The sequence below is a fragment of the Carassius gibelio genome, chromosome A1 (genome assembly GCF_023724105.1).
Source record: "Carassius gibelio isolate Cgi1373 ecotype wild population from Czech Republic chromosome A1, carGib1.2-hapl.c, whole genome shotgun sequence".
NCBI lineage: Eukaryota > Metazoa > Chordata > Actinopteri > Cypriniformes > Cyprinidae > Carassius > Carassius gibelio.
Window position 1 is genome coordinate 21,326,007 of NC_068371.1, and position 12,829 is coordinate 21,338,835.

Consider the following 12,829-nt stretch of genomic DNA (forward strand, 5'->3'; position numbering starts at 1 on the left):
TAGGTTTTGGGGTCAAACAGGGTCAGGCGTGATGCATCTGTTGCTTTTACATGCTCTCTCTTTTCTGTTTCACCATGGCCCCTCCTCGTCCTGACAGATCAGACTCATTAAGGACAGACTGAGAGTGGCACAGTGTATATCACTGGTCTGAGCAGCAGCCGGCGTCCTTCCTTTGATCTCTGTTAGCTGTAATTGGGCTGTAGACCCAAACCCACGCCTGAACGGGGTTCTGTTAGCTCCTGCTATTGTTGAAGCCTGGCTTTTCCTCCATCTTTTCCAGGAGGATGCCCAGGAGGAATTTGGCTGGAAGCTTGTTCACGGAGATGTCTTCAGGCCTCCCAGGAAAGGCATGCTGCTGTCTGTGTTCCTGGGCTCTGGGACTCAGATCTTCATCATGACCTTTGTTACTCTCTGTAAGTGTATAGACTGGTGTAATGAGTGCTGAAAATTCAGCTTTGAATTCCTTACACACAGAAATTCACATAGAAAATTGTATTCTTTTAAATTGTAATAGTATTTCACAATAGATATATATTTTTTTTAGTGTATATTTGATCAAATGGATTCTTGGTAAATAGAAGAGACCTTTCAATCACATAAAAAAAATCTTATCAACCTCATACATTTAATCTGTAGTATAAATTAGACATGAATGTAAACATATACAACTATTTAAAAATAGCAGTGTTAAAAACCTTACAATGTCTTGTGATCATTAAATTGTCAAGAAAGGAACACTAAGAATGAAAAAAAACAAATCAAGACATTTTTATAAAATGCAATTTGACCAATATAGTCAGATAAGTTACTACATAGAAATGTTTTTACTTTGTGATGGCTGATACAATGTATGAACCTGGACAGTTTTAAAAGTTCGTTTGGAGGTCTGTTACATTTGCTGCATCATCTAAATTACGATATAAAGAATTTTGTTGAATGTTTGATTGACATTACGTCAAAATTTTGAATTCTTGCAACCCTGAACTTGACATGTTTTCCCCCGTAGTTTTTGCCTGTTTGGGCTTCCTGTCACCTGCCAATCGTGGGGCTCTGATGACGTGTGCAGTGGTGTTGTGGGTGCTCCTGGGTACTCCAGCTGGTTATGTGGCTGCCCGCTACTACAAATGTAAGTCCGCAGCAAAGGATTGACCTTTGATCTCTGATCCTCCCTCCATTAGGGCTGTCTGCTGTTCGTTAGATTGAATTAGTGTCAGAGGAGCCATTTACATGAACAGGCAGGCCGACCCACCCCTGCTGCTTTCTAGCTTTACTTGTGTTGTACAGCTTGTGCAGAATACAATGAGAGCTTACTCTTCTGCTTACTATGATATCAGATGTAGATCCATCTGCTGAGCTGTTTTAACATCATTCATATGACACATTTAGTTGCCCCCTTTGATCTTCTCTCAGTTTTTCCTCTCCTATTAGAAACTGAATCATGGACACACAGGAATTTACATTCAATCGTTACAACAGCCATTTCTGGTAACACTTTACAATAAGGTGTCATTTGTGAACATTGAATTAACAATGAACCACATTTGTTACAGTATTTTTTCATCTTTGTTAATGTTAAAGATTCAGTTATTCATTTTTTTGTTCATGTTAGTTCACAGTGCAATAACTAATGTTAACAAATACAACTTTTGATTTTAATAATGTAATGGTAACTGTTGAAATTAACATTAATAAATGCTGTAGGTAGGAGTTTTTTTCATGTTAACTAATACAGGTAACTGTTAATTAAATGCTATTTCATGCATACTGAGTTTTTTACACTGTTAAAGAGTTGGATTCCCATGCTAAACATGGACAAAGTTTCAAAAATTAAGTTGTACGTTTGAAGGAGTATTTTTGTTCCCAAAATACTCCTTCCGGTTTGTCACAAGTTTCGGAAAGTTTTTTTCGAGTATGGCTCTGTGTGACGTTAGATGGAGCGGAATTTCCTTATATGAGTCCTGAGGCACTTCTGCCGGAAGAGCACGCGCTCACGTATAGCACAGCACTGAGAGCACAACAGACTTCACTGATCAGAGCGAGAGCGTCGCGAAAAGTCACAAAAGAAGTGTGTTTTTGGTTGCCAGGGCAAGACAACCCTGCACAGATTTTAAAAAATCAGCATTAAGGGACCAGTGGATGGAGTTTATTTTTACAGAGCATCAACGGAGTTGTGCAAGTGTTTTTGTTTGTTCCCTGCATTTCGAAGATGCTTGTTTTACAAACAAGGCCCAGTTTGACGACAGATTTACACATCGTTTATTTCTTAAGGATGATGCAGTCCCAAGGAAAAAGGGTCACTGTGTTGGAATCGCAGGCGGTGAGTAAAACTGCTTCAAATATCTCTGCCTCCTTGTTAGTGCGTCCCCTCCCATGCCAGAGACCCGGGTTCGAGCCCCGCTCGGAGCGAGTCGTTGCTGATGCTGCTTTCGTTCAGTTTCAGCCTCGGGATCTGATTCTGGATCATAAATAAACGGTTGAATCTGACTGTAAGCCATGGTTTGTTTTGGATGATGGGTTTTCCCTCACAGTAATGTCACAGCTTCCACATGCTCTCAACGCAAAAGCCTATTCGCGCTCGTGATTCTTTAGCTCCGCCCACACGTCACGCCTCCAGTCGGTCGTGTTTTTCCGGCAAAAATCGGTACAGACTATCTTTCTCTTATGAATATAATAAAACTAAATACTTTTTGGATTTATGAAGGATGCAGTACTACTCAAGATTAACAGGATATTGAGTGAAAACGAGCATTTCACCCCACCTTTAATTAATTTTATTGTAAAGTTTTACCTAATTCTTTTTTTTTTTTTTGTCCGTCAACCACCAAACTTAATGCACAGGATTGTAGTAACTTCTGACTTCTGTGTTTCTCAATGCTTGGCTCACAATAGTGCAACCGTCTCATAGACTCATAAGTCATAAGAAAGGACATATGTTGCACCCCAAATCCTAAATTCTCTCAAAATGTAATAAAATAGTATATAAAACAGTATGTTAAATGTGAAAATGAGTTTCCTTAGTTTTAGGAGCCACTGAAAAATAGTGATGGAAATTGATTCTTTCAAGAGATTTGTTCATTTTTAGTTTGTTTTTTAAATGTTTGCATCTAGATAACGAAAGTAATGAAATATAATAATTTTCAAAACAAAAAAAATGTAAATGAATTTAATTCTGGCAACTGCTTTAACCCTCTGGGGTTCTTTTTTTTTTTAATGTTAAAAATCGTAGCTTCATCGGAATGGTCTGAAACTTGGTGAATTAATTGTTACTTGGTATATGAACACCCAAAAAAATTGGAGACAGGATTTGAAAAGTCTAAGCGGTCGTAAAAAAATAGTCACACTCAGGGTCTTCGGGTCAAAAATTACCCGCCATAGGAAATGAATGGGAAATTGGCAAAAAATATGAAAATACTAAGTTTTTTTGTGTGTACAATCTACAAATCAGCCACGATGCAGAAAAAATCACACAACAGTGAAGGGGTGAGTCTTTAATACATCAAGAGTGCAAAACGGACAAGAAAATTTACACACACACACACACACTTATACACACAAATACACATGCACACACAGACAGAGAGTAAGGTCAAAGGATGGAATTCTTCCCTAGTAACCTTCAGGCGTATTGCAGCACTTGTTTATGAAAACAAAAAACCAATCACAGCATTTGTTTATGAAAACAAAAACTTGGGGTATAAATATTGCCACTTTGAACCCAGCCCACAGTTCATTCTCCACAATGGCTAAGAGATATACTGCTCAGGAGACCCTGGCTTATTTACTACATAGCAGTGATGAAGAGGGAACAGAGCCAGATGACAAGTCTCTGAAGAGGAAGATTTTACAGAGAGCTGACCCAAACTTCACTGAGGATTCAGCCTCTCTGCAACTTCTGAGGACGGTGCAGCAATGTGATGAGGAAGCAGTTTCCTCCACGTCTGGTCCCTCCCGAGCTGGTCCCTCCCCCACCAAAAGAAGATGATGCAGAAAGTGCTTACTGCTTACCAGATGATTTGAAAACAGGCATCGTTTGCTCATTCCAACTTGTAAGGGACACTCTATTGTGATGTGTGACAACTGTGATAATTAGTTTGTAAATAATATGTAAAAATAGTTAGATTTTTTTTATTTCTCTAATTTACTGTTTGATAATTTACTGTTTTGATAATTTTTAGTTTATATTTAATAATTAATTTAGTTTGATAACTGTTAGTTTAGTTTTGTTCAAAATTGCCCGTTGCCAATTTTGAATAAGAGTTACTGTTCATTCAATTTAAATAATATGGACATAATAATATGTAAATATTTAGTTATGATTAGGGGTGCTCCGATCACGATCGGCCGATCGTTAATGCACATCTCGTCAGTAAAGCCGGTTCTCTAATCAGCGGTTAATTCCATCAGGTGCGTGATTTCACATTGAGCAGCTGTTACTACACAGAGCCGTTGTTAACTGAGAAGATGCGCCAATAAACGCTGAAAATGAAGTGGATTTGCGCATCTTCTCTATTAACAATGACTCTGTGTAGTAACAGCTGCTCTATGTGAAATCACGCACCTGATGGAATTAACCGCTGAGTAGATAACCGGCTTTACTGACGAGATGTGCATAACGATCGGCCGATCGTGATCGGAGCACCCCTAGTTATGATGATATTTAAAACCCTTTCAATTTTTCTATTTTCCATTTACATGTACTGTTTGAAAATTATTATACGTTTGCTGTTATTTTTGTTTTTTGTTCATAATTGCTGTTGGCAATTTTGAAGAGTTACTGTTCATTGAATTGCAAAAAATAATTTTAATGGAATGTTTATAATAAAAGGTTAATAAAAATTTTATGATTGAAATATTTTTTTTTATTAAGTTAGAATTAAAACAATGGGTAACAAAATGCTTTCCATTTGTTCTCTTTCTAGTGCAATGTTCAGGTTTGACTGTATTATAAAGTAAAACTGGCACTTAAAATTACCATTTAAACCAACCAAACCAAAACAAAAATTTGACAAAAATAGTCTTTGAGAATCTGTGATTATATATTAAGATCCACAACCTGAAATAAATAGGCAAATATGTGCAAAAATCACTAGAATTCACAAGCCTTTCTACAGAGAGCTGTAAATTCTCTATAGTGGTAAATAGTGGCCAAGTCAATCACCTTACCTGAATCCGATTGAGCATGCATTTCACTTGCTGAAGACAAAACTGAAGGGAAAATGCCCCAGGAACAAGCAGGAACTGAAGACCGTTGTAGTAGAGGCCTGGCAGAGCATCACCAGGGATTAAACCCAGCGTCTGGTGATGTCTATGCGTTCCAGACTTCAGGCTGTAATTGACTGCAAAGGATTTGCAACCAAGTATTAAAAAGTGAAAGTTTGATTTATGATTGTTAATCTGTACCATTACTTTTGGTCCCTTAAAAAGTGGGATGTACATATACAAACTGTTGTAATTCCTACACCGTTCACCTGATTTGGATGTAAATACCCTCAAATTAAAGCTGCAAGTCTGCAGTTAAAGCACATCTTGTTCGTTCATTTCAAATCCATTGTGGTTGTGTATAGAGCCAAAAAGATTAGAATTGTGTCCATGTCCCAATATTTATGGACCTGACTGTATTTTCTATTATATTCAATGGGAAAAAAATGATCATAATTATTGCATAGAAATTCCTTATCATTAAATTCTCTCAAAACACCAAAAAAGAAAGAAAAAATATTATTGAACAAAAATACATTTGATTGATTTTACTGAAAAAAAGTATACCTGAATCCCTACCTCCGGGCCATTTTTGACCTGAAGTTCCTGAGTGTGACTCATAAATGAAGAACCCCAGAGGGTTAAGGAACAAGAAAATATCTGTCTGTAGAGGCTGATGTAATGATGTATTACAACTGTATTACTTTGACTGCAGTTTCTCTTTGTGATTTAATATTCGTTTTGTGATCCTTGTTGAAATGTGAGGTGAACTGGTCTCTCTCTCATTCCAGCCTTCGATGGGGAGAAGTGGAAGACCAATGTTCTGCTGACAGCATTTCTTTGTCCAGGGTTGGTAAATGGAGGAATACATCATTTCTTTGAATTGAAATTTCATTTCGCCATTTTGCCCTTGCCCAAGTCTTGTGATTGATCGTTGATGTGTAGCTTAAATATGACTTGTTGTTTTCAGGGTGGTGTTTGCAGATTTTTTCGAAATGAATCTGATTTTGTGGGGCGAGGGTTCATCAGCTGCCATGCCCTTTGGTACTCTGGTGGCCATCCTGGCTCTGTGGTTCTGTGTCTCAGTGCCCCTCACCTTTATTGGAGCATACTTTGGTTTTAAGAAGACCGTAAGCTTTCTTTACTATCAAATTGTTTCCCAAGAGCCTTTTTTAAAACTTAATTGTGTTTGGTGTCAAATGATCCAATTATACCTGTTTCTCTTTCTTATAATTTAATATGTTTGTAAATTTGGTTCTATTTCAGGGCATTGAACATCCTGTGCGGACCAATCAGATCCCCAGACAGATTCCAGAGCAGTCCTTCTACACCAAACCTCTTCCTGGCATTGTCATGGGTGGAATCCTGCCATTCGGCTGCATCTACATCCAGCTGTTCTTCATCCTCAACAGCATTTGGTTAGTGCTGATGATTAACGGTTGCCATGATTCCCATTGACCTATCAGTAAGCCCCTCCCCTCAAATTCAGATGAGCCAATAGAATTTGAGTATCAGTTGCATGGGAAGCGGAACTCTGACATCAGTAGAGAAACACTGGAAGATCTGAAGCTTTCATTGGTTTAATGGAGTTTATGCTACGAAAATGGAAAAACGATGTGCCTGTGGTACTTGTAACACTAATTCCAGCTATCCTGGCAATGTAATTTATTTTATTACATTTCCTAAATCCATCCAAAACGGAGCAAAATGTCCCTAAGCATTCAACCCTAATCACAATGAAGATGAAAATGTTCATTTTCTGGTTGTCTTACTCCTTTTAAGTTGCACTTTTCATCTGCTCAAGCAGAACGTTAATATCATCTTCTGCTTCGGCAATGTGTCTCTGGCTAAAACTTATGTTAGCATTAAAGTTACTGAGTCTATTCTAACAAACAAACCAGAACAGTGAACTGTTCCATGTAGTGAAAGTCAAAAACACATAAATGAAACTGTCATTGTGAGACAGTGAGGAACTCCGTTTCTTTGTCCGAGTGACCAACAGTAATTAAGGGGGCGGGGCTTACCGATAGGTCAGTTCCAGTGTTTACAAAACACTGATTCCGTGAGTCCTGAAAAAGTCTTCAATTTAGTTGTATCAAAGCCCATAAAAAGTCTCAAGCCTTAATTATGATTTCAAGAGGTCTTAAATTTGGGGACAAGAATTGGAATATGCTTGAAAGTGATGATTAAAATTCAAAAGGCGATTAATTTATTAAATCAGTATGAGTGCTGGTCGTTTCAAAGTCTGTGCTGCTTTGTGTTCTGCTGTTCTGCTTTATTTCTGCTGCTTCAAAAGCGCCTCCTGATGGTAGAGCTGCTATTTGTGATCCGACCAATGTGAGAATCAACCCATGTTTTTACTGTTGCTTACTGCTTACCAGATGATTTGAAAACAGGCATCGTTTGCTCATTCCAACTTGTAAGGGACACTCTATTGTGATGTGTGACAACTGTGATAATTAGTTTGTAAATAATATGTAAATATAGTTAGATTTTTTTTATTTCTCTAATTTACTGTTTGATAATTTACTGTTTTGATAATTTTTAGTTTATATTTAATAATTAATTTAGTTTGATAACTGTTAGTTTAGTTTTGTTCAAAATTGCCCGTTGCCAATTTTGAATAAGAGTTACTGTTCATTCAATTTAAATAATATGGACATAATAATATGTAAATATTTAGTTATGATTAGGGGTGCTCCGATCACGATCGGCCGATCGTTAATGCACATCTCGTCAGTAAAGCCGGTTCTCTAATCAGCGGTTAATTCCATCAGGTGCGTGATTTCACATAGAGCAGCTGTTACTACACAGAGCTGTTGTTAACTGAGAATATGCGCCAATAAACGCTGAAAATGAACTGGATTTGCGCATCTTCTCTATTAACAATGACTCTGTGTAGTAACAGCTGCTCTATGTGAAATCACGCACCTGATGGAATTAACCGCTGAGTAGAGCTGCTATTTGTGATCCGACCAATGTGAGAATCAACCCATGTTTTTACTGTTGAGTTGTAAATGTGAACTGGTGGATCAACAAGAAGATAATGCATTATAAACATACAAAATATAAACAATTAAATATATTCTATTTTAATATAAATATATTATAAATTAATAATTGGTAGTTTTCACTTACAAAAGTGTAAATAACAATGTTTTTTTTAATCATATTGACAACCATTTGTATAACCATAGATTTACTAAAAATACCTTGGTTAAACTATGGATAGTGTCAGTGGTGGAAATTCACTGGGTGGACTCCAAGTTGAGGTAACTTTTAACCAAAAGTTTTTTATAAAAACCTTTATAATATGTAATATTAAACTTATTTCACGTTTCCTCTAAACCGCTAAACTTTTTAAACAATACATTCAGTAATAAGACACAATCAGGAAGCATAAGTGACTAATCATATTAAATCAATATATAAAACAATTATCTTTGTACTTCACAAAAGTGGCATTTAGTTATATTTACAGACTGTTTGATGAGGCTCAGAGGTGGCATGAAAGCGTTCAAATTCATAATAACAATTTTATGTGATGAATGTTTAACAACAAGTTCTGAACATAGAAATATTAAATTATTTAAAAAGGTGGTGGCAAGTCACTGAATCATTCATTTAGTCGATTGGTTTACAAAGCTGATTCATTCAGGAACAAAGCAAGTGTGCAACTGTGGCCTAATGGTTAGAGAGTCGAACTAGTTACCAGAAGGTCGCCGGTTTGAGTCTCAGTGCTGGCAGGAGTTGTAGGTGAGAGGAAGTGAATGAACAGCGCTCTCTTCCTCCCTCAACACACATGGCTGAAGTGCCCCTTGAGCAAGGAACTGAACCCCCAGTTGATCTATAGCTGCCCACTGCTCTGGGTGTGTGTTCACTTCTCACTGATGTGTGTGTGCACTTGGATGGGTTAAATGCAGAGCACCAATTCTGAGTAACCATACTTGGCAAATTACATTACTTTCACTTTCAAGTGACCGTTCAAAAATGCAAAAGTCATTTATTATTCAAAAATATGTTAATCAAACATTTTTATTAAGCTACATTTAATTTTATTTGTGCAGGTCTTTAAAAATGTCTTAAAGTCTAAATAAAATCCAATCTCCTTTAAAACACTTCCAGTTTTATTGAAATATTGTGTAAACTGTCGATATTGCAGGTCTCATCAGATGTACTATATGTTCGGCTTCCTCTTCCTGGTCTTTATCATCCTGGTCATCACCTGTTCTGAGGCCACCATCCTGCTGTGCTACTTCCACCTGTGTGCTGAGGTAAGAGTTCACACAGCATACACATGTGACGATATGCATATTTTGGACAATCGAGTCTTTTTTTTTTTTCCTTCATTAGTTTTGTGTATATGCTGTCTCAGGACTATCACTGGCAGTGGCGCTCCTTCCTCACCAGCGGATTCACAGCTGTTTATTTCCTGGTCTATGCCATCCATTACTTCTTCTCTAAACTGCAGATCAGTGGGCTCGCCAGCACCATTCTTTACTTCGGCTACACCATGATCATGGCACTCATCTTCTTCCTCTTCACAGGTTTGTGTGTGTGTAGAGTTAAAGTGACAGACAGCTCACACACAAGGCATTTTCAAAACAAACAGCTTTGTATTGTTCATCGCCGCCAATTCATGAAAATGTTTTAATTTTTTTTCTTTAATCAAGAGACAAGTTAGAGTAAGAGAGTAGATGAACAAGATGCTTATTTGCTGTTACAGGCCAAACTGGGCTTGAAAAAATATCTGTAGCCACTTCAGCACAAACAGTGCTTTGAGTTTTATTATATTCATTTATTCAATAAACTGACGGACATAATGGTCTGTAAAATTGTAATATTTTAGTAATCTATAGTGTATTTTTGCCTCTAGGTACAATTGGATTCTTTGCCTGCTTTTGGTTTGTCACCAAGATCTACAGCGTGGTCAAAGTGGATGAAATGAAAGCAATCTTACGTGAGACTGAACTCTTCTCCGCCAAATGTGAGATCCCAGAGAGGGACCTGAGCGCTGGTTAACTTTATGAGTTACCACAGCGACTCTGCTTTACATCAACAACTCTGAATCAACAAATTCCAAAGTCTTTTTAATTGTTAGGTCTTTTTTTTTTTTTTTCTTGTTTCCGTTCATGCCTCAACACATTTTGTGCCTCGTTATCACAGAAAAAACAAAAGCCTTTTTTTCTTTTCTTTTTTTTAGAACAGGTTTGTGAAAATGTGAAGTTCCCCATACATACACAGGTGCACTGCAGCGAAATGATTTTCTTTGTATATATGCACAGCATTTAACCTGTTAGCCTGCACCAGAACGCCCTCGTCCTCAAAGCCTCTCCACTCGCACGTGTCAGTGATTATGAATAGATTAAATGAAACGGGACAAATTTAATCTTGACAAACTATGTATCATTATAAAGATCTAAGCCTCAAGCATCGACCACAGATCGCTGTTTTTCAATGGAAAGCTTATAAAGACTGTATTTGCTACATTTGTGGTAAGCAGTACACATACAAACATGAACACTAGAAACGCTGTACATACCAGATCCGTCGTAATAACGAGTCATAAACACATCCACAGCTGTAAATCCCGGTTTAGTTAGAAAGGTAAGGGTCCACTGAACGACATCTCATGGAGCACGTTTAGTCCAACGAAGCAATAACATTGTAACATGGATCATAATTCCTTTGTTTACATTTAATTTCTTCAGCGACAGAATTGTTTGCGTCCGTTATGGAATAACTCATGGTCGGAAACTGCGTCTTGGTAGTAAAAACACGGCATGGTTTTGCAGCGTACAGTGTCACAAACAGAATGAGGCGATCGATTGGAAAAAAGAATGAACGAAAAATAGGCGGAAGATAGTTTACTTGAATTTGGCGCTCTCTCCTGAGAGCATGTTACGCGCTCTGACGCACCTGTCAGCTGATGGAGGCGGAGCTTATAGCTATCGCATTTTCCCTTGTTTCTTTTATTTTTAAACAGTTTTTATATATGTAAGAGTGTGTTTTATGTTGAATGTGATTGTATCTGCATGATTACCATTTGTTTGATTGCAAATCAGCCCAAATCAGCTCGCTATTACTGTATGAACACGGCTATCAAAGTGAATGTGTCTATATCAATAGAGAGAGTGGATTATTTACTTTTGGCACATTTGTGTTATTACCATCTGTATGAGTGGCCATCAGCACTTATTTGCATCGTAAATCATTGTAAAATATGCATCTCTAGCAAACTCAGGATGTTCTGTAATTGGCAAACAAAGTTAAATCTTTTTTTATTTTTCTTATTATTTTTCTTACTCAAATTATTCTTATTGTATTTTTCTAGTGCTCAAATAAATCACTTATATGATGTCTAAGTTTCTGTCAAGTTTTTTATAATTGAAAAAAAACTATGCAGTGGTATGTTTACTGACTAAATAGTTTGTAGAAGCCTTCAATACTATTGGGAAATATATTTTCTTCTATTTGGGGGGTGGGGGGTGTAGACAAAGTCTCATAAAAATATTAGCAGGAGTCTCATTTTTCATAGTTTTATTCAGATTTGAAATAGAAACTCATGAGACATGTGTATTTCAACCCATTACTTTTCTAGATTGCTCCAGGACTCATTTCATGTATTTTTATATCAAAGAAAAAAATATTTAAGAGTGGTAAAAAAAATTCAAGGCACTTCAGTGTCTATAGCTTTTAATATTTTTGAGCATTAACAAATCTGGTTGATAAAAAGTAAAGCCCAAAGGGTCTTCTTTCTAAAGACACCACAATTATGTTTGTAACACACTGAAGTAGGAAACTATTACAATTATAAGTTAGGTAGAGCACTTTCATCTGTGAGTCATCTGTGAGTCCCATAATGGGGGTTCAGGTTAAAGGTGCCATCTGTAATGTTTGGCAAAAAAAATCCAGTTGGCTAATGTTAGCTATCGCTAACATTAGCACTTTTATCGAACAGCCTTCGATACATTTCTATGTTATAACTTCCCGAAAACAAATACACAAACATATAAAACAAACTTCTAGCGAAATACTAACAGCATCTAATTTACCAATCCAAAAGAAATGTTGCAAGTCCGGAGTCGAACCTCATTTCTTTCAGGTCCATCAGTTGTCTCCAGCGATTAAAAGCAGTGCCGATGTTTACTCTGGTTCGGCTCCTTTTCTTATCGGATTTGATTTGTGATTCCGAGCGCGGTTGATTCCCTGTAGCGGGTGGTGGTCTCTTGCCAAGGGCTTCAGCTATCCTTCTGCTCTCTTCCCTGAACTGAAAGTAGTGGGCTGTACTTTCCACACGATTGACATCAGGTTCAGGTACGCCCTGCGAGTTATTCGTGTATTGCAGGTTGGCTGGTGGTTGTGTTGCCCGCATACCACCTCCCATGGCCAAAACTGGTATTATGACACCTGTCGGGCCGGGGCTAGTAATGCTAATGCTAATTAAGGTTGATATCTCTGCAGAACTATAACTAGACATTTTTTTAATGACATCATCGCCCTTATTTCTTCTCATTCTTTTGATGCGTGTAGGTCATGTTATGGATATTTTTACCTCAATTTTTGCATCTGGTACCTTTAACAGGTTAAATGTGTCCATAAACTAAAATCTTGGATAGCCACTCAGTTT

The 12,829-nt window shown here is 37.3% G+C and overlaps 1 protein-coding gene across 4 annotated transcripts in view; it reads left to right on the forward strand.

Moving 5' to 3' along the window:
* The window catches only part of LOC128015549 (transmembrane 9 superfamily member 2), an 88,306-nt gene extending 76,747 nt beyond the window's left edge, over positions 1–11,559 (forward strand). For 3 of the 4 annotated variants that reach the window (XM_052599451.1, XM_052599469.1, XM_052599459.1), the window contains 8 exons: positions 281–413; positions 1,007–1,126; positions 5,991–6,048; positions 6,170–6,329; positions 6,466–6,617; positions 9,362–9,473; positions 9,575–9,746; positions 10,076–11,559. In XM_052599451.1, coding sequence (XP_052455411.1) covers positions 281–413; positions 1,007–1,126; positions 5,991–6,048; positions 6,170–6,329; positions 6,466–6,617; positions 9,362–9,473; positions 9,575–9,746; positions 10,076–10,221 — 1,053 coding nt within the window. In that variant the 3' untranslated portion in view covers positions 10,222–11,559. The remainder of the gene's footprint in view (positions 1–280; positions 414–1,006; positions 1,127–5,990; positions 6,049–6,169; positions 6,330–6,465; positions 6,618–9,361; positions 9,474–9,574; positions 9,747–10,075) is intronic. The other variant, XR_008183948.1, reaches the window with a different exon arrangement.
* The last annotated feature ends 1,270 nt before the right edge of the window (positions 11,560–12,829 follow it).